Source organism: Stomoxys calcitrans, chromosome 5, assembly GCF_963082655.1.
Source record: "Stomoxys calcitrans chromosome 5, idStoCalc2.1, whole genome shotgun sequence".
Lineage (NCBI taxonomy): Eukaryota > Metazoa > Arthropoda > Insecta > Diptera > Muscidae > Stomoxys > Stomoxys calcitrans.
The window spans coordinates 131,929,703-131,953,086 of record NC_081556.1 but is presented as its reverse complement, the minus strand read 5'-3'; the positions used below and the strand labels follow the sequence as shown (position 1 = coordinate 131,953,086).

The 23,384-nt window shown below is 38.9% G+C and overlaps 1 protein-coding gene across 2 annotated transcripts in view; it reads left to right on the top strand.

The window, feature by feature from the left end:
- LOC106089640 (semaphorin-2A-like) overlaps window positions 1-23,384 on the top strand; it is a 358,068-nt gene that overhangs the window by 313,252 nt on the left and 21,432 nt on the right. For both annotated transcript variants that reach the window (XM_059369195.1, XM_059369194.1), the window contains exons 10-11: window positions 10,247-10,583; window positions 10,761-10,924. In XM_059369195.1, the coding sequence (XP_059225178.1) occupies window positions 10,247-10,583; window positions 10,761-10,924 (501 nt within the window). The remainder of the gene's footprint in view (window positions 1-10,246; window positions 10,584-10,760; window positions 10,925-23,384) is intronic.

The following is a 23,384-nucleotide window of genomic DNA, read 5'->3' as shown; positions in this document are numbered from 1 at the left end:
TAACCTTCTCTCCGTCTGTCTGTTGAAATCACGCTACAATCTTTCAAAATAGAGATGTTGAGCTGAAATTTTGCACAGATTCTACTTTTGTCCATAAGCAGGTTAGGTTAGAAGATGGGCTATATCGGACTATATCTTGATATAGCCCCCATATAGACCGATCCGCCGATTTAGGTTCTTAGGCCCATAAAAGCCCCATTTAATATATGATTTTGCTGAAATTTGGGACAGTGAGTTGTGTTAAGCCACTCGACATTTTTCTGCAATTTAGCCCAGATCGGTTCAGATTTGAATATAGCTGCCATATAGACCGATCTCTCGATTTAATGTCGTAGGCCCATAAAAGGCCCATTTATTGTGCGATTTTGGCGAAATTTGGGACAATGAGTTGTGTTAGACCCCTCGACATATTTGTACAATTTGGTCTAGATCGGCTCAGATTTGGATATAGCTGCCATATAGACCGGTCTCTCGATTTAATGTCGTAGGCCCACAAAAGGCGCATTTATTGTGCGATTTTGCCGAAATTCGGGACAGTGAGTTGTGTTAGACCCCTCGTCATATTTCTGCAATTTGGTCTAGATCAGTTCAGATTTGGATATAGTTAGCATATAGACCGATCTCTCGATTTATGGTTTTGGCCCATAAAAGGCGCATTTATTGTCCGATGTCGCCAAAATTTGAGACAGTGAGTTGTGTTAGGCCCTTCGACATTATTCGTCAATTTGGCTTAGATCGATTCGGATTTGGATATAGCTGCCATATAGACCAATCCGCCGATTTAAGGTCTTGGACCAATAAAAGGCGCATTTATTGTCCGTTGTTGCTGAAATTTGGGATAGTGAGTTGTGTTAGGGCCTTCCACATTTTTTTTCAATTTGGCCAAGGTCGGTCCAGATTTGAATATAGCTGCCATATAGACCTATCTCTCGATTTAAAGTCTTGGGCCCATAAAAGGCAAATTTATTGTCCGATTTCGAAAAAATTTGGGACAGTGAGTTGTGTAAGGCCCTTCGACATCCCTCTTTAATTTGGCCCAGATCGGTCCAGATTTGTCATATAGACCGATTTCTCGATTTAAAGTCTTGGCCCCATAAAGTCTTAAATACTTGGCCCCACACTCTCTCAAGAATTCAATCACCGAATGCCAAACATTGGTACTCTTTGTCTTCGCATGTATGTCAGCGTGTTAACGTTGTTGTTCTTGTAGCCACATGTCCATATGTGGATGTGGCAATTTCGTCTAGCTCCTACGATATAGGAAAGCACGCTCGTCCCGGTTCAAAGGATCGATCGCCAGGGGAACATGATGGCCATTTTTTATTTAAAGGCGCTAATAACTCGCCTTATCATATCGAGCATCATACGCACTCAGTATTTATGCATGAGCTTGTCCCGGCCATTTACTGAGATTCTCCGCTCGATACCGCTGATTGTCCGTGACTGCAATTGCAGCTGCTCCGTATAGAGCATTCCACTATCAGCAACCTGTGGACGCACCCGGTAGCTCCCAACTAAGCTTCTCGTGATAACCATGAACAGCACACTGGTTGGAGCACAAGGTTCCCGCCTGTGTGGTGCTCATAGTTATACCGTGCCTGGCATCAGGTAGATATCTGAGATCGAAGAAAAACAACCTCCCCAAGATGGAAAGCCTGTGCCCCTGTAGACCCAGGAAGCAAGTCTGCTTGCCGTGAAGGAGCCCATCCTGGTACATTCGTCCTATCTTGCATCCACGTAACTAAGGAGAAATGTATACCAGAGACACATCATCACTGACTCGCTAAGATGCGCCCTTACAGATCCGGACATGACATATGGACATGGGACATATGGATTATCGGACAGTATGCGGTTATAACTCTCGTAATACTTCTCAGTGACCTCTTGTCAAAGGCCAGCGGTTCACTCATCCGGTATGTCAGATTGTCCTGAAAGTTCGGCATCTATATACACATTCCCGCCGCGCCACCGTCTCCAAAATATTCATTTACCGTGCTTTGTTCAGTTGTTTGACATCGAACGCAGTGAAGGACCTCTTTCGGTCATATTCGTTCGCCTTCTCGTTTCCCAGAATAGCATCGTGTGTGGGAGTCCAGGTCAGAGCTATGTTGTGAAATATGGAGTCTATTCAGGATTTTTTAAACAATCCTCCATTCACTGTCGTAGAACTCAAGGCCTAGAGGGGATGCCATACTGTGCACATAATGACTGAGTGTGGAAGGCATATAACGCTGTCTAAAAGATCGTACCTTCATCTCCCCGACATATCAATTTCGAGTGCCTCGAATTAGATCCCCAATCCCCATACCCTGTTCTTATACCTTTTAGGCTCCAGAGCATCTGCCTCCCATTCCCTCTCTCCTGTGAGAGCAAATAATGAAGATTCCATTTTCGCATCGGTCAAGTAGTCAGAGACCCTCCTCAATCTATCCACCGCATCCAAAGTTACAAGAATGGCACCATGGTCGTTCCCCTTTCTCCTCCAGTACGCGAAGTTCTCTCAGCTTAATTGCAAAATTGAGGGCACAGTTTGGAATATAGATCTCCATGAATTGCATATCCTGCACCATCTTTAAGCTTTTCTGCAATGTGGAATTTAATGCTCTCCCAACTCCAACGCAGGCAAGTCTTTAAACCCACTGGTACTGTCTGCCTCGCACCCACTACTCTATAACCTTTCATCATACCAGTGCCTATGGCCGTGTATATCCAGTATATTCTCAACAGGCTAACTCCCTACCGAACATCCTCATGTAGAAGTAGAAGAAACACAGAGCCTTTCGACTTATTACTTAATAAATATTTCGCCTCCTTTGACAACTACAGAGTAGTCCAAACCAAAGACTGTAGTCTAAAATCTGATATCCTAAATCTCCGAGTAGAGAGAACCAGTTCTGTTTTTATACCCTTTATACCATTTTGAAACCTCACAAGTACATTTTCCTCATCACGCTGATCGTTGACAGAAAACTGATTCGAATCAGTAACTCCCCGTCTTCCGCATATGCGATCAGCTTCGAGCTATCACTATTAAGATCCAAAAGAATTTAATTTATAAGTAGGTTCCAGACAGGAGGCCACCGTAGCGCAGAGGTTAGCACGTCCGACTATGACGCTGAACGCCTGGGTTCGAATCCTGGCGAGATCATCAGAAAAAATTTTCAGCGATGGTTTTTCCCCTCCTAATGCTGGCAACATTTGTGAGGTACTATGCCATGAAAAACTTCTCTCCAAAGAGGTGTCGCACTGTGGCACATCTTTCGGACTCGGCTATAAAAAGGAGGCCCCTTATCATTGAACTTAAAATTGAATCGGGCTGCACTCATTGATAAGTGAGAAGTTTTCCCCTGTTCCTTAGGGGAATGTTCAAGGGCAAAATTTGCAAATTTTACTAGGTTCCAGAGAATCTGCGAGAACCTCCGCAGTTTTGCATGTCACACGATCAGGCCAACAGTACAGTAAAAGTTAACAAACAAAAATCGTCTGGGGCCGCCCCACCCCCAAAAAGTCCCCTTATTGTAATGTACGTTGATTGGGACGATATAGGCATCAAATGAAAGGTATTTAAGAGTAAAGCATGGATCTGTCATACAGATTTGGCCTCAGGTGTTTGGAGAACCGTCCACCTCAAAAATTTTCTCAACAGGACATGTTTGCGACGGGCAATATGATGTTAAGTGAAAAACATTTGCATGTAGTGTACAAATCTGATATAAGATTTGATCCAAGGTATCCGGGAATCGCTCCCAAGTATCCCCACGAAGGATACCAAGGATACATACAACGACCAGGAGAAATGAAAGGTATTTAGAAGGGGAATATCAAAATTTGGCTTATATAAAAATTTGGGATGTTAATATTTGGGAGTCATAACATGGTCGTTCCACAAAAAAACCCCTTCAAATGGCCTTCGGAATAATATGGGAATAAATTGAAATGGATTCGGAAGTATAGTACGAATTTGAAAACCAAATTCGAGAGCAAGTTTTTTGGGACCGTTTTTACTCCACATAACCCCTCAAACAGTTTTGTAGACCGATCGAGAAAAAGTAGGACTCAAATGAAGGCTCTTTTGAAGTACAATACGAATCTTTTATTTGCATTAGGCACCAAGTTCCTAGGAAGTCGCCCGAACCAGAAATGCCCTAAAACGGACATACTAGCCAAGTTGCACCACATGGGACAAATTATTGATATAACTTTATGAGTTCTTTATTTTTCAAAGCATTTTTATTTTGAAAATTCAGACGTTTGCAAGAAAATTTCTCTATAATTTCTTAGCAAAACACTAAGCAATGTAAAGCCATGTCTTCCCCTCCTAATGGCGGAAATAATTTTCTTCTAAACGTTTGTTTAAATGTTCTAACCTTACCTGCTTGTTTGCTGTAATACATGGTGAAACTCAACTTCGAAGCTTTGTCAACACAAAATGTTGTAAGGATTAAAAACAAGTAATGAAACGAATTGAAAACTATGATGCTTGCTTTTTAAAGTAAAACTCTTAATGATAGTTGTCAAAAGTGTTACAAACTTTTGCTAAGAATTCTTGGGGTTAAGTGTGTGAAGAGTGAGGGGGAAGTGTAGTAGTTGTAGAATTTTTTTTCCAAGAAAATGTAGGAAACTTTTCTAAATTCTCATGGCTTGCTATTACAGATCGCACACACACACTAAAGTATATACAAATGTTGAAACTAAACTTTGCAATGTCTAACTGCACTCTTTAGTAGTTGATAGGTGTGGTTGAGATGATGACTTTTGATATTAATACCCGTTGTATATATAGGTTAGGTTAGGTTAGATTTAAGTGGCAGTCTGCCATCAGACTCACTAAGATGTTTTGTCCATTGTGATACCACAGGAATAGAAGAAGGAAGATGCCTTCTAGTTCCTAAAGTTTAACAATCCAGATCGCTTTAAAAAGCCCAACAACTTGCGAATGTTCACATTCGCTAAAACAGACAGATTCTCAAAGAAATCAGAACCTAAAGCGGAACTCCTTCTGACCGCCAGTGCGGAACACACAGGACATCCTCACAGCTTCTGCAAAAGTCGTTGCTGACAACTTTCTGTCTGTCAGTTTGTTCTCCGATTGGACAGTGACCTGCCATAGGTTTTTACTCTCTTCGTAGGTTGGTAGGCTAATCCCAATTTTTGGTAGGTTTTCCAACATGTGAATACCTTTAAAATCCCTGGAGATAACTCAATTTCAATTCAATTTCACTCAACTCAATTCAATTTCAGGGAAAGAAATTCGTAAGTTCTGGTAATGACTGCAACTGGTGCAAGTATCAAGGGATCTCACCCAATTTTCTCGGTAGGAAATGCGGAAAATTCATACTGAGATGTTGAGGGGTCCATGCAGTTCACCGTTACGGCAGAAATGGGCATTTATGGGCTCATTTTGGTCTTTCCGAATCAAGCACGGCTGTTTATTGAAATCGAGGCAAAAATATGATTTTTGTGAACTGAAAAAGTCAGGAGATCGATATTAAGAGTGTTATGTCCAGATGTCGGTCATCTTTGAATTATCGACTGTAGGGTGATTTTCGCAGGCTGACAGACGGGCGGACTTTGTAGGATTAAAATCGGAAAATTATATGTGTTGCAAATGGAAGGCAAACACGGTGATACACGCAAACCGGGACAACCAAGAGCCCGATGGAAAGATCAAGTAGTGGGAGACACCTCGAAACTGGGTTCATAGATTATAGAAGAAGCACAGAATATAGAGAAGCTTGGAAGGCTACTCTGAGTTCGTCTTATGGAACAAACGTTATATCACAGCCAATTACAGTAAAGCAAATGGAATGACAAAATGACCAACTCTATGTTAGTGGGTATAAAATCATGCGTCGCATTTTTCGCTTTTAGAAAATTTGGTAGGTTTTGGTCGGGTTTGGTAGGATTTTTCTTAAATTTTAGTAGAAAATAATTTTCTTGATTGTCAACACTGATCATGACTGAGATGTCTGTTCTAGCCAGTGGCAGCAAAGCTGTAACCCTTTTCAAGTCTATACTAGGCCACATAGTTTTGAAATGCTCACAGCCTCCTCTTTGGGGCCATCTTTAATTCGTTGTTCTTCGGACTCGATCCTGAAAACTTAGTTTAGTAGCCCACAGATTTAAGTGTCCCTGGAATGTGTAAGGTAGTTCCTAGTCTCGCAAGCCCGTCCGCCTTACAATTCCCTGGGATATCTCTGTAGGCCGGCACCCAGAACAGGTGAGTTTTGAACTGCTCAGCCATCTCGTTGAGAGATCCGCGACAGTTGAGGGCGTTTTTTATGTTCAGAAATACATTATCTAGTGATTTAATGTCTGCCTGACTATCTAAGAAAATATTTATGCCAATCGTCGTTATGACATTGTATCTTAGCCATTCCACCACTTCCTTAATTGCAAGGATCTCCGTTTGATACACACTGCAGTGGTCGGGTAACGTTTTCAATGTGTCCAGTTCTAGATCTTAAGAGTACACCCCAAAGCCCACCTGGTCGTCTAGTTTGGAACTATTGGGTTGCCCAAAAAGTAATTGCGGATTTTTCATATAGTCGGCTTTGACAAATTTTTTCAACGGCTTATGACTCTGTATTTGCATTCTTTCTTCTGTCAGTTATCAGCTGTTACTTTTAGCTTGCTTTAGAAAAAAGTGTAAAAAAAGTATTTTTGATTAAAGTTCATTCTAAGTTTTATTAAAAATGCCTTTACTTTCTTTTAAAAAATCCGCAATTACTTTTTGGGCAACCCAATATGTAACATTTGTTACCAGGGACATCGTAGTTCTGATCGGTTCTATTAGGAATAGTGGCACAGTAGTTTTAATCAAAAAGCGGCTCAGACAAGGGTAATCCACACTGTCTGCGGAAACGGACATTGCATCAAGGATATAATACTGTGTCCTTAGCCGCCACATGACCAAAGAGAAAACTCCCTTAGGCTCACGGCAGTAGTCGCAGCAATTTGTCTAGGCACAATGTTACGAGGCATTAGGTGTAGCATTAAATTCAGTGCATCAGATGGTGTCGTCCTCAATGCGGCTGTGATGCACAAACAAGCCATTCTTTGGATCCGTTCAAGTATTGAGTAATAGGTGGACTTTTGAAGCGCCGTCCACCAGACCACAACACTATACAGCATTATTGGACTGACAACTATAGAATATACCCGGTGCAGAACATGCGGTCTAAACCTCCAACTTTTGCCAATGGCTCTCTTGCAGGTGTATAGGGCAGGGGGTGCCTTTGTTGCTCTTTCCAAAAATTTTGGATTTGAAGTTCAATTTCCTGTTCAGCACAACACCCAGGTATTTTGAGCTTTCAGTAAAAGGAACTTGGAAAAGGAAAGGAACCACTGTAGGTAACTTGTATCTCTTGTTGAAAAGAACTACTTCTGTCTTAAACGGATTTACGCCTAGACCACTTTCGGTAGCCCTCTTCGCTGAGCTTACTGAAGTTTATCTCTTAGAGTGCTGGCAAACTCTCCCCTTACCGCAATTGCCACATCTTCAGCAAACGCGACAATTTTTACACCTTTTTCTTCCAGAGACAATAATATATTTTTAATGGCTATATTTCAACGCAGAGGGAGACAGTACATTTCCTTGAGGTTTTCCTCTGCTGACCCATCTTTTTAGATCCACAGATCCCAAGCCTAGCGTAATGCATCTTTTAGTAGGTAAGTTATTAATAAACTCTCTTGCGGTAGAGTTGAGGCCTAGAAACTCCAACTCCTTCATGATTGACATTGGTTTTACAATATTGAAAGCACCTTCAATGTCAAGAAATGCTACCATTGTATATTCCTTGAATGCAAGAGAACCCTCTATGTAGCCGACTAGGTCGTGAAGGACTTTTTAAGTGGTCTTTCCATTACTATTGGATTGCCCAAAAAGTAATTGCGGATTTTTCATATAGTCGGCGTTGACAAATTTTTTCACAGCTTGTGACTCTGTAATTGCATTCTTTCTATATTTGATTAAAGTTCATTCTAAATTTTATTAAAAATGCATTTGCTTTCTTTTAAAAAATCCGCAATTAGTTTTTGGGCAACCCAATATATGCATGCTGCTGCCTCGACAGGCGACCTCCAGGGATCTTTGCCCTGAGTTAAGTTTCTATCAACTTCTTAAGAGCCTTCAGCATAAAGGATAACAGACTAATAGGACGAAAATCTTTCACCTTCGTGCAGTAAGGTTTTCTGCTTTCGAACATTTTAACATGTGATGCTTTGTTAGGACTTTCACTAAAGCCTGAAATGGACGATGATTTTATACAGCTTCACTTCAAATTTTACTGCTTGGCTTTTTAGAAGATCCAATTTTTATTTGAAAACAAGATTTGTATGTTCTACTGTTAGGAGCTCCAATTGCTGCACTTCAATGTTAACCATAAGGAATTTTGTATACCTTTTTTATACCCTCCACCATAAGATGGGGGGTATACTAATTTCGTCATTCTGTTTGTAACTACTCGAAATATTCGTCTGAGACCCCATAAAGTATATATATTCTTGATCGTCGTGACATTTTATGTCGATCTAGCCATGTCCGTCCGTCTGTCCGTCCGTCCGTCCGTCCGTCCGTCTGTCTGTCGAAAGCACGCTAACTTCCGAAGGAGTAAAGCTAGCCGCTTGAAATTTTGCACAAATACTTCTTATAAGTGTAGGTCGGTTGGTATTGTAAATGGGCCATATCGGTCCATGTTTTGATATAGCTGCCATATAAACCGATCTTGGGTATTGACTTCTTGAGCCTCTAGAGTGCGCAATTCTTATCCGATTGGAATGAAATTTTGTACTGCGTGTTTTTTTATGATATCCAACAACTGTGCCAAGTATGGTTCAAATCGGTCCATAACCTGATATAGCTGCCATATAAACCGATCTTGGGTCTTGACTTCTTGAGCCTCTAGAGGGCGCAATTCTTATCCGATTGAAAGGAAATTTTGCACGAACTGTTTTGTTATGATATCCAACAACTGTGCCAAGTATGGTTCAAATCGGTCCATAACCTGATATAGCTGCCATATAAACCGATCTTGGGTCTTGACTTCTTGAGCCTCTAGAGTGCGCAATTCTTATCCGATTGAAATGAAATTTTGCACGACGTGTTTTGTTATTATATCCAACAACTGTGCCAAGTACGGTTCAAATCGGTTCATAACCTGATATAGCTGCCATATAAACCGATCTTGGGTCTTGACTTCTTGAGCCTCTAGAGGGCGCAATTCTTATCCGATTGAAATGGAATTTCGCACGACGTGTTTTGTTATGATACCCAACAACTGTGCCAAGTATGGTTTAAATCGGTCCTTAACCTGATATAGCTGCCATATAAACCGATCTTGGGTCTTGACTTCTTGAGCCTCTAGAGTGCGCAATTCTTATCCGATTGGAATGAATTTTTGGCACCAAGTATTTCGTTATGATATCCAACAACTGTGCCAAGTATGGTTGAAATCGGTCCATAACCTGATATAGCTGTCATATAAACAGATCTGGGGATTTGACTTCTTGAGCTTCTAGAGGGCGCAATTCCTATCCGATTTGGCTGAAATTTTGCATGACGTATTTTATTTTTACTTTCAACAACTGTGTCAAATAAGGTTCAAATCGGTCCATAACCTGATATAGCTGCCATATAAACCGATCTGGGATCTTGACTTCTTGACCCCTAGAAGTCGCAATTATTATCCGATATGCCTGAAATTTTGTACGACGGATCCTCTCATGACCATCAACAAACGTGTTTATTATGGTCTGAATCGGTCTATAGCCCGATACAGATCCCATATAAATCGTTCTCTCTATTTTACTTCGTGAGCCCCAATGGGCGCAATTCTTATACGAATTGGCTGAAATTTTACACATGTCTCCAACATATAATTTAATTGTGGTCCGAACCGGACCATATCTTGATATCGTTTTAATAGCAGAGCAACTCTTTTCTTATATCCTTTTTTGCCTAAGAAGAGATGCCGGGAAAAGAACTCGACAAATGCGATCCATGGTGGGGGGTATATAAGATTCGGCCCGGCCGAACTTAGCACGCCTTTACTTGTTAGATTTTATATTCTTAGCTATTGTTTGGGTTTCCCACCAAATGAGGTTTATATTTTTTGAAAGAAAAATTTGCTTTAAAATAAAAACCCATAAATTTTATGGTTTTTATTGCTTTTATAGCCATCTTTGCCTTTAATGCTCATATATTCAATTTTGGTTTCCGTTCTCTCTTTGTTTCTATTTGCAGAATTCGCATTGATAAACTAAATCAAGAATATTTGGTTTATTTCATTGGCACCGCCACTGGCAGTATCTATAAAATTGTGCAATTTATACGCTATGGCCATCGGCATTCGAATCTATTGGACATCTTTGAGGTGGCCCACAATGAGCCAATACGTGAAATGGGTATTAGCCAGAAGACCGGATCGCTGTATTTGTCCACTGATTATGCGGTAAAACAAATTGATTTGGCAATGTGTGCCCGACGTTATGACTCCTGTTTCCGTTGTGTCTCCGATCCCTATTGTGGCTGGGACAAGGAAGCTGGCACATGTAAGCCCTACCAGCTGGGATTACTGCAGGTAAGTCGGACTTCTTCCATCTGTTGGTCCTTTGTTGGGAGCATCTAAATGTTTAATTTAAATTTCTATATGTATATCTCAAATGACATTGTATTTATGTTTTTTGTGCTCTTATGTTTTCTTAACCCCCCCAACTCATGCAAGGTTTTTCTTGTCTCTTTTTATTTCCTTTTGCAGGATGTTGCCAACGAAACTTCCGGCATTTGTGATACAAGTGTTTTAAAGAAACGTATCACCGCCTCGTATGGCCAAACGCTGCATCTCTCATGTTTTGTTAAAGTCCCTGAAGTTCTAAAACAAAAGACCGTTCGATGGTATCATCATTCAACGGAAAAAGGACGGTAAGTTTTATGCGAAATTTCACCATGCCATAATGTCCGTCCTTCTGTAGTGGTCCTTAACAGTTTACCATTGGTATTGGTTTTCATTTTTGTGTGTGTGTGACTATGTTTTTTTTTTTTTTTTGCTATTTTCGTTTTCCTTTGAGAAGATGATATCGTTTTGTGACGTCTCGTATATCATTGAGAAGATATTGGAAGTGTCAAATGAGTTCCCAACGAATGCATGGCAATGCTCATTGGCTCTGGCTTTTGGAGGGATGGGGGTTAGGCAAGTTATAGTCAATGAACCTTTGCCACTTCTGGTAAGGGATGTGCTTAGCTTAGACAGTTCATTTCAGTTTATTGAGAAAATTTTATTAGTTTAAATAACGTTAAAAGACATGTAAGAGAAGACATCCTTAAAGTTTAGAATAATATAAATAAAGCGTTTATAAGCAAGTAAAAACGTGTTGAATTGTGGCTATGCCGAACTTTGGTTACCAATCTACATGGATATATTAATCATCCTACTTTGTTACAAATCCACTACCGTATCCATAGTTATATCCAAATAAGGGCTGGTCTGGATTAAATTTGATTCAGGTGCCGAGAACTCTTATCCAAGTCACCGTTTCAGCTTAATCGCTCTTTATGGGATTAAGACCCACAATTGGAAATCGGTTTATATGGCAGCTATATCCGAATATGGTCAAATTTTTTTTTTTTTTCAATCAACCAACACGCAGGCTATTTTCCCCCATACATGCAGTGCATTGCATTGCAGAGGTTAGTCAAGGACTGCAGGGAGGAGAGAGGTAGCAGTCTTTATTGATTTTCATACCCTACACCATTGCATCGCATGCATTTGTTTGCAACGCTAAGAATGAGAAGAGCTAGACCCATTGATAAGTATACCGATTGACTCAGAATCTCTTTCTGATTCGATTGAGCCATGTCCATGTCTGTCCGTTTGTCCGTCCGTCCGTCTGTGAGTCCATGTATTCTTCTAATCAAAGTGCAGGTCCTATTTGTTGTCAAATCATCACAAAATTTTGCGCATGTCACATTTTTGGCGGACGCTATTAATTTTGATTTTTAAATTCTGGATGCTGCAGGTATGGGGAATGACATCTGCCAAAAGTTGATTCCACATACGAACCGTCCTTGCAAAAAAAAAAAAAAAAAGAATTACCCGGGTGGTGTATGGCCTGATCAGCTAGTCAATAAATTACAAACCGGTGTGAGCTTCTAGAAAGTCTTGTATTTCTGATATTTCAGCGAAATCGGACAATAAATGATGATTTTGTGAGTTCAAGACCCTAAATCGGTAGATCGGTCTATATGGCAGCTATATCTATATATTGTCTGATCTGCACCACATTAAGATGTGATGACTGAAGGCTTCAAATAACTTACTTTCACAAGTTTCAGCAAAATCGGTTTATAAAAGCAGCTTTTAAGGGCTCAAGATCCGTAATCGGCTAATCGCTGGGTATGGCAACTATACTGAATATAGACCGATCTGGACCATATTTGAGTGGGATATCGGAAGACTTTAATCAACTCACTGTTTCAAATTTCAGTGAAATCGGATAATAATTGAGACTTTTATGGGCTTAAGACCCTTAACCGGCAGATCGGTCTATATGACAGCTATATCTAAATATGGTCCGATCTGAATGGCTGACGGGAGTCTTAGTTCAATTCGCTTTTCTGGGCTTAGGTTCACATGTCAGTGGATTGGCAAAAATGGAAGCTTTATCCAATTATGGTCCGATCGGGAGCATATTTGGTTCGGAAGATGGACTCGCCTCTAAATAAGTCAATTGTTAGGCGTGCTGTGTGGCATGCGGCACCGTCTTGTTAAAACCACATGTCATACAAGTCAAGGTCTTGCATTTTTGACAAAAAAAAAAAACCATTCGCATCATCTTTGAAGAAGTACGGTCCAATGATGCCACCAGCCCATAAACCGCCCCAAACATTTTGCTTGATCATCACTCCAAAATCTACCATTCTGAATATTTACGTACCCAGTAAGCCATAAACGAACCTAGTCGCAAAACACATCAGAGAACAAACAAGTAGAATCATCCTAAGTTCGGTCGGGCCGAATCTTGGGAGCCCACCACCATGGACTCTGCTCAAAGATATGGGAACTATATCTGGTTATATACCTATTTGGACAGTACTTGGCACAGAGTCATAAAGGAGAACTTTATGCCAAATTTCAGCCAAATCGGATAAAAATCGGGGCTTGTAAGGTCTCAAGAAGTCAAATCGAAAGATCGGTTTATATGGGAGCTATATCAGGTTATGGATTGATTTGGACCGTACTTTGCACAGTAACAGAACACTATGTGCAAAATTTTATCAAAATCGGAAAAAAATTGCAGATTTCAGGGTCTCTCGGTTTATATGGGAGCAATATCAGGTTATAGACTGATTTGAAACGTACTTGGCACAATTGTTGGAAATCTCAACAGAACACTTTGTGCAAAATGTTAGCCAAAGCGTACAAAAATTGCTGCTTCCATGGGCTCAAGAAGTCAAATCGGGAGATCAATTTTTCTCTGAAGCGCTATATCTCATTTGCAATCCCCAACACCTTTATTGCCAAGTACCTGCGCAAAATTTCAAGCAGCTAGCTTTGAATTTTGAAATGGTTAGAACGCCTTTTGGCATGCTCTTAAAGTTGCATATTTCGAAAATTTATTCAGGCCACCAAATTTTCGTTGATATCTCTACCCGTTCTCACACGGCATATATTTTACGAGTCTCTTTTGATTTTCACCAAAAGTGACGGAGGTTCTGTCATCCCTTTCGCTATGTTCGTATGCCTGTTGAAATGACGTTACCTTGAAATTTCGGAATATCCTCGGCTATATACGTTTGTATGTGTTTTCGACCTGTGAGGTTTTGTCCATCTGTACTGATTAAAGTAGAAATTTGTTGAGATTTATATACAGCTCCTATGGCCTTCGAGTTGTTGTTTTGCCATAGACAGACGTGTTTTTTGGGAGCTCCAGTCGTAGCTGCCGGCATTTGCTACTTACCGCATTCTGACTCATGTAATTCGCTCCACGATATACCATAGTCTGCACAATCACTGAGGATAAAAGGCACCGCATTCTGAATTACGGGTGACTATTAATTTTTGTATTTTTTGGCCAAAATTTGCAAATATCAAAAGGAATAAGCACTGGAATAACTATTTGCCACCAACACCACTGAATTGAAAAAACAATACATCAGCTGAACTCTTCTTTCGAACCTGCCAAATCTTTACGACGATAACAAATCAACAGCTGATGGTGAAAAAGTGTTATCGATAAGTAAACTGTGTTTTAGTGCGTTTTTCAACACTGACGTTGTTCATTTACTTTCCTCCTAAAGATATGCTACAATTTTTTAATAAATGAGTGCAAAGCGACCGTTACAGTCGACATCACCAGAAATAACAGATAGCACTCCGAAAAAGCGTATTCCATACATCAATATGAGTTCCAATGCAAAAGATGTGTTTTCCTGGGACAAATTGGGTGAAATGTTAGACGAGAAGTTAAAGGATGTCGCAAAAAAAGAAGACTTGATTGAAATGAGAAATGAAATACGAGAGTTACAGCAAGAAAACATACAACTTAAAGAAGAAATGAAAAAGTTAACGTCTCGCTTGGAAATAATTGATCGAAGGTCACGTTCATCAAATGTTGTGGTCAGTGGTTTAACTTGCACATCCTCTTTACTTGCGAAAAAAGAGTTCACTAAAATTTGTACTGAAATTATGAATGTGGATGTGGATGTGGTTACAACTAGAATGGTTGGATCAGGAAGGCTTTTTATTTTTACATTGGGCTCGTGTATCCAAACTCAAAAAGTGTTATCGGCTAAAAGAAATTTAAATGGGAAGAATATTTTTATCCAGCGAGATTATACAGAAAGCGAGCAAAGCATACGATACAACATGAGAAAGTTGAAAAATGAAGTATTAAACAAAAGAATTAATGTAAATGTACGATTGGCCGAATTTTCCATTTATATCAATGAAAAACGCTTCAATTGGTCTCAGGGAAAAATTATTGCTGCCTCGGAATGTGATGCCGCCTTTTTGAAGGAAATCATTGGCGAAAATGTGTATGATATTATTTCTAGAGATAGTTACAATAACGATACTGTTACCTATAAACCAGCCTCTCAATAGCAACTCGAATCGTGCCATTTACTATCATACAATGTCTCTAACCTTCAAAAAGCACTTAATTTTGGAAATTTTTTAACATATTTAAATAAATTTGAGATATTTTTTCTTTTCGAAACCCATGTGGAAGCAAGTAAAATATCATATTTTTCAACTTTTTTTAAAGATTATTATATACACTGGGTCGAAGCAACAAGAATACATAGATCTGGCCGTGCAAGTGGTGGTTGCTTGTATGGTTTTAAAAAAGATATTAAAAGAAAGTTTAAACTCGAATTCGCTACGATTCACAATGTTACCGTTTTATGTACCAACCTTAATGGGAGCGTTTTCTATTTGATTCCATCATATTTAAATTGCACAAAATGGAAAACAGAGGCAGAAAGCTTTGAAACGTTTTTAAAAGAAATCAATCCGGAAAATTTCTGCATTTTGGGTGATCTAAACGCAAGAATAGGTGAAGAACAGTTAATGGAAAACAGATTTTTTGAAGACTTTGCATATATAAGTGGTCGTCGTAGATCAAAGGATAACACTATAAACACAAATGGCAGAAAGTTGTTGCAAATTATTGAGGATATAGGGGGTATTGTTTTGAATGGTAGAACAACTGGTGATACAGAAGGAAATTTTAGCTTTTGTGGAATAATGGGTAGCTCTGTAATAGACTACAATATATGCTCCCACAGCTTTTTGAGATACGTTGAAGATTTTAGTATAGATATGAAAATTTTTTCGGACCATATGCCCTTACACTTAGAGATCAAGGTACCAAATCAATGTCGGACGAGTGATAATGAAAGGGTGTCTATATGCAAACTACATTGGAAGGACAAGTTTAAGATTCAGTATAGGCAAAACCTCACAACACTGTGTAATGGTTCCCATTTTTCTGCCGACTTACTAGCAATAGACATGATTGACACGGTTATATCTAAAATAAAACAATCGAACGTAGTAAAGGAGAGAAAATCTGTTTTTGAGCCGAGGCAGAAATGGTTCGATTGGGGGTGTTTTCGTTTGCGGGCAAGCATGATGAAGAATTTGAGAATGTACAGACGTTCACATACACTGATAAATCGAAGGCGTTATTTTTTATCAAGGGCTAAGTTTCGGTCTCTATGCAGTAAGAGAAAACAGGCGTATTATAATAATAATCTGAGAAAATTAGACTATATAAACTGTAGTAAGGACTGGTGGGCTCTGTCCAAATCGTTAAAAACCCCTTCTGCCTCCCACAGAGGTAATCTTAATGCAGACCAGTTCAGATGCCACTTTGAACAGATTTTGCAGTATACGGATGAGGAGCAAGCAGTGAGCTGGTGTATACCCTTTTTATGGGACCCCTTTCTAGATTCCCCTATAGAATTCGTCGAATTACTCAATGTCATTAAAAAGCTGAAAACAAACAAGTCTCCAGGGCAGGACGGCATACCCTACGAGTTTTATAAATATGCTCCCCATAATTTTTTGAAGAATGTTCTCCTTATTTTTAATAGGATTTTTTTACATGTGGATATACCAATATCTTTCACACAATCTATATTGATTCCCCTTTTTAAAAAAGGCGATCCTAACATTGCTTCAAATTATAGAGGATTATCGCTCATGGATACAATTTCGAAAATTTTCAATACCATCCTATTAAATCGTATTACAGGTTGGCTGGAACGTGAAAATATCCTTAACGAATTTCAAGCAGGTTTTAGAAAGGAATATTCAACGGTGGATAACATTTTTAACCTTGTGAATACTGTATATCTCAATATGAATGATAATAAGCCCACTTATAGTTTTTTCGTCGATTTTTCGACAGCATTCGATTTGATACCTAGAAACAGCCTTTTTTACAAATTATCAGGTATGGGTTTATCTACGAAGGTAATAAAAATTTTACAAGGTCTGTATAATAATACAACTACAAAGATTTGGGACGGTTGCAGTTTTTCGAAGGCATTTAGCGTAAATTCGGGTGTGAAACAGGGATGTATTCTAAGTCCGACACTGTTTTCATTATACATCAACGATCTACCAGACGAATTACCGGGTGGAGTCAGTGTCGCAGGTTGTAATATTAAAGTATTACTTTACGCAGATGACATAGTAATTCTATCTGATTCCCCCAATGGTTTACAAACGATGATAAACTCTTTGCAAGGGTATTGCACTAAATGGCGTTTGAAAGTCAACTTATTGAAATCGAAGATACTTGTTTTTCGTAGAGGTAGTCGAATAAAGTCAGGTCTGAAATGGTATTATGATAATCAAGAGATTGAGATTGTAAACCGATACACCTATCTTGGAGTTGAACTTGCATACAATTTATCATTCAATACTCACTTACAGACTAAACTTTTGTCTTCCAAGATGGCTATAAATTCTACATGGTCGAAATATTTAGCCCAACCTAGAATATCGAAAAGTAATAAATTGAAGATTTTCACAGCATGCTCTAGATCAATAATGTTTTATGCTTCACAAATATGGGGTTTCCAGAAATATGAATGTGTGGAGAAACTGCTAAGATTTTTCATTAAAAAAATGTTGTACCTTCCAAATAATACGCCAAACTATATCATACACTTAGAAACTGGTCTACCCACTTTATATATGTCTACGTTAAAGAATCATTTTTGTTATGTCAGCAGAGTTCTGCGTTTAGGATCACACAGATTGCCACGAGTACTTGCAGAAAAAGTTTTGGAGTTGAAAATATATTGGGCGAAAGAATGGTCAAATATATGCGAAAAGATACAATACTTTCCTCCCAATCATAACGTCCCCGTTTGTTATTATTGGAAGGAGATTATTGACAATTTGAGTACTCACGAACGTAATGATTTTTGTAGCAGTGCAAATAACTCGCAATTCCATGATCTTTATTCTTGCTTACAATACAGTCAAATCCCTTCTTGTACTGCAGATCTATCTGCATATGCAACAGGTTTGATTATAAAAGCTAGAGGTGGCCTGCTTGACTTGAATGCCAAACATTTCACTGGAAGAAATAACTCAAATGTATTTTGTTCAATTTGTAATTTAAACCAGCCCGAAGACACATTACATTTTATTGGAGCTTGCCCTATTTTAGCAGAATACAGAACAATATTTTTTGGCAAGCGTGTTCTTGAAGAGAGTGAAGTTATTCAGATACTAAATGGCACGAATTTTCTTTCACTGTACAAATATATTATTGCTAGTTGTAAATATAGAAAATTAATTCTAAATGAATACAATATCTAATCACATTTGAATTCTTTTTATTGTATAACTTAATATGAGAAAATGGCAAACAGCAAATCGCTAAGCCAAACATAGATGTAGAATACGAATCATTTATATATAATTTATCGAGGAAGTAACATAAGCAATTTGTAAGCTCATCTATTAATTAAATAAAAAAAAAATAAAATATACAGCTCCTATATTCGTCCAAATTACACATGTAAGGACTTTGTGACTAAAATTTTCAACCGATTTGAACGAAAATAGGCTTAGAATGTGATTTTGAAAATTGCAAATTTGTCCATTTTGCCCCATTCGAACCCAGGCGTTCAGTGTCTTAGGCGGACACGCCAACCTCTGCACTTCGGTGGCCTCTATTGCATGTGCATGTGCTCTCCTACATATCGTCAAATATATTTTCAGATTGAGATTCACCGATTTTACATGTGATCTCGTAGTCCTATGTGTCCCGCTATGATACCAAGAGCTATAGTGACCTCCTTCTTGCTTCCTCTCAGCAATAGCCTCGTCTTCTCACGATCTGGATCCCCCCATAGGATTTTCGCCGTCCTACCGACCATTTCGCTGTTCAACAATTTTGAATGCGCATTCGTCGCTCACTCCCTTAACATGGACTGCGTCGACCCGAAAGGCTTGGGGTTAACCAAGTTTATTGACGGCAGTCCTCTGGCCTTCACCGCCAAATCGTCTGCCCTTTCATTTCCCCTTACTACGTTATGGTCCGGCACCCAAACGATGCGGATTTTCCCATACTCAGAGAAGGCGTTAATCTCCTTCTTACACTGCAAGACTGTTCGTGAACTTACCGCCCGGGTTGTTATTGCCCTTATGGCAATTTTAATGTCGGTAAAGATGTTCACACTCGACATCCCCGCGTTAGCACCACACCACTTCACGCATTCCATGATCGCCCGGATCTCCGCCTGCTGGACCCAATTATGGTCTGGCAGTCCAAAACAGATCTCAGTCACTGAGTTCTCATATAAAACCCGTTACAAAAGCGGAACCTCGATTTTAAACTTAGACTCATATTTTCTTAGAATACGTCGTAGATTTTGATTTTGATTAGCGATTTGTCAATATAAAAATTTACTTACCCTAATATATACCAATCTCCACTTTAAGCTCTTGGACCCCTAAAAAACGCACCCGATTTTGTTGAAAATTAGCACAATGAGCTTGGTTACATTCTTCGACTATATTTGGAAATGGCCCCTATATAGACCGATGTCCCGATTAACAGTCCTTGACTCACTATAGGTTTATTTAGTATAGTTGCGTTAGACTCCTTGACTTTCGTACCGCGTTTGGTACAGTTCGGAGCATATTTCGATATAGCTGAAATGTATGTACTCGACATCCTTCTTCATTTTGGCCCTGATCGGTCCAGATTTGGATATGTGTTGTGTAAGGCCACACGACATCCTTATTCAATTTGGCCCAGGTCGGTCCAGATTTGGATATAGCTGCCATATAGTCCGATCTCTCGACTTAAGGTCTTGTCCTCATAAAAAGCACATTTATAGTCCGATTTCGCCGAAATTTGGGACTGTGAGTTATGCTTAGTCCCTCGATATGTTCTCTTCAATTTGACCCTGATCGGTCCGAATTTGGATATATCTGCCAAAAAGACCGATCTCTCGGTTTAAAGATTTGGGCACATTAAAGGCGCATTTATTGTCTGAAATTTGATACAGTGGCTTATGGTAGATCAGTATATAATTGGATATAGCTGACAAAAAGACCAATTTTTATACCCTCCACCATAGGATGGGGGTGTACTAATTTCGTCATTCTGTTATTAACTCCTCGAAATATTCGTGTAAGACCTCATAACATATATATATTCTTGATTGTCATGACATTTTCGATCTAGCCATGTCCGTCCGTCTGTCCGTCCGTCTGTCCGTCGAAAGCACGCTAATTTTTGAAGGAGTAAAGCTAGGTGCTTGAAATTTTGCACAAATACTTCCTGTTACTGTAGTTCGATTGAGGTTGTAAATGCGCCATATCGGTCCATGTTTTGATATAGCTGCCATATAAACTGATTTTGACTTCTTGAGCCACCATGGGGTGCCATTCATATCCCATTTGGCTGAAATTTCCCACAAGGTGCTTTGTTATGATTTCCAACAACTGGGTAATGTATGGTTGAAATCGGTCAATAACCTGATATAGCTGTCATATAAACCGATCTGGGGTCTTGACTTATTGAGCCACCAGAGGGCGCAATTCTTATCCCATTTGGCTAAAGTCCCACTCAAGGTGTTCTGTTATGATTTCCAACAATTGTGTTACGTATGGTTGAAATCGGTCAATAATCTGATGTAGCTGTCATATAAACCAATCTGTTGCCTTGACTTCCTGAGCCTCTAGAGGGCGCAATTTCTGATTTGGGTCAAATTTTACCTGACGTGCTTCGCTATGGTTTCCACCAACTTCCACTTCCACCAAGCTTAGTATGCTTCAAATCGGTTCATAACCTGATATTCCTGCCATATAAACCGATCTTGAATCTTGACTTCTTGAGTCACTAGAGGGCGCAATTCTTTTCCGATTTTGCTGAAATTTTGCATAACGTGTTTTGTCATGACTTCCAAAAACTGTGCGAAATATGGTTCAAATCGGCCCATAACCCGATATTCCTTCCATATAAACCGATCTTGAATTCTTGAGCGACTAGAGGGCGCAATTCTTTTCCGATTTTGCTGAAATTTCGCATAACGTGTTTTGTCATGACGTCTAAAAACTGTGCGAAATATGGTTCAAATCCGTCTATAACCTGATATAGCTGCCATATAAACCGATCTTGGATATTGACTTCTTGAGCCACTAGAGGGCGCAATTCTCATCCAATTTGTCTGAAATACAACGGCTTCTCCCATGACTTTCAAATATGTTCTGAATTCTAAAGGGCGTAATTCTTATTCGATTTGGCTGAAATTTTACACAATAACTTCTACTATTGTCTACAATATTTTATTCAATTATGGTCCGAAGCGGACCATAACTTGTTTGTTCTACAAAATTGTACAATGATTTATATTTATTAGACCATTCAACGTCCCTGCCGAATTTGGTCCAAATCTGACCATATGCCGATTGATCTGCTATGGCTGCATAACTTATTGCATTTTTCACTGGATACTCGACGTGGTGGATATCCAAAGTTCGGCCCGACCGAACTTAATGCCTTTTTATTTGTTTTCTTTTTTTCACAACTTACCTACTTATAACAATACACTTCTCCTCTCATTAAAGAAACATGATGGTAAAAAAAACTGCGTTGGTCCTCTGTGAATATTGGAAATTTTTATTTCAAAACTTTGTCAAACTCCATTACGATTTTAATAAAGCCTATAATATTTGAAAATTTACATGTCATACTGACATTCATTATAGTACTGGGAGACAAACATCCCTACATACTTTGTTTGCAAATATCCCAGAAGTCTGTTGCTTTAGATCTCTTACAAAAATGTATAAAAACCATTAAACTTTATCCACGCAAGCTCTTATTCAATTCTAAATTTTGTCTTTAAATTTCTTTTTTTCTCAAAGTTTTTTTTTTTGGCAGGAGGACGTGGCACAAAATTGAAGGCAAAATCGAAATATTGAATAACAAAACATTTTAAAGTGTCAATTTGCCGCTTTAATGCCAAAACAAAACTTTTGTACTTCATTTCCGTTTCCTTTTGATTGGCGAAAACAACGCCCAAACGCACACCATTGCCGCCAACAGCAGCGCCACCCCAAACTCATGAAGAGTCCCTGCATTTGACATCTTTGCTTGTAAGGAACGTTGGTTTAGTCTTGCTAATACCTCCTCCTCCCCAAGCTGTGTTGAGCCTTGAATTGGATTTTATTGAATTTTTGGGCAAAATTTTTATGGAGTCTTTCGTTTCGTTTCTGTTCTTTTGGCTTTTTTGATGTTTTTGTTGCTCTTACTGATGTGGCATGCTCTTAAAAGTTAAAGAATTTTATTTTTTTTTCAAGTCGGTGTCTATGATCTGAGCAAACAAAATCATCATCATTGGCATCGCCATCAACATCGACATCGTCATATCAATGAAGAGCCTCATCAGTTACATTTCCGTTTCCGTGAGTCTCTTCTGACTGACAGTCATTTGAGAAAAAAAAATTTACCTCCCTTATGCTTTTTCCCCGGTAGTTAAAAACCCAAAAATATACATCATGGCCATGGCCAAAATGTTAGGAATTGTTGGTTATGGCTTCATTACGTTTCAATATCAAGGCAGAGATTTTATTTTGCCAAAGTTACATCTGTTGTCGTCTCAGATGAAGATGTTGTCATCTTTAATAAGCACAGGGAGAGTATCTGTAGCAAAATGCCTTCGACTGCAAGCCGCCTTTCATAACGAATTTTATAGGATTTTGTTAGAATCATATTAAATTTTTTTTTTTTTTTTTTTTATTACCGTCATCTGAATGATGGTTTCTGTTTCTGGGAAAGGCAAATTATAACAAAATCACCCTCGCTCTCTCTCTCTGCCCAACTTCCCCCAGACATTCGCTTGATGACATAAGAAAATCTTGCAGCTTTCAATTATTTATTTCCATTTAAAATGAAAAACTCATCTTTGGCCAAAATACTCGTTTAGCAAAACATTTTTCATTCATCCCTATTTGGTTATGTTATTGCAGTTGCTAGTATTTTTGCAGGATTTTTTCCCTTTCCCATCCCCCCCAAAGGAATTCGAACAAGTGTTCCTTCCAGAGTCTTTAAATTTTAGGGGGGAGGTTTTGCATCAGCACTTATTGTCCTTTGAAATCGAAACACTAAGGAATGGGTGTCAATTAGTTTGATATTTCATATACATATGTACCCATACATACATAAATACATACATACATAGATGTTGGTGAGTGTGTTTGCATATTTTAAGATTTAAAGATTAATTCGTTACAGTATTTTGTAATGGAGTTATTGCAGTATATTGTCAAGTATTTAAAAGCCAATTTGGAACTCATATTTCAATTGCATATCTATCTGCATGCGTGTGTGCATGCAAGTGT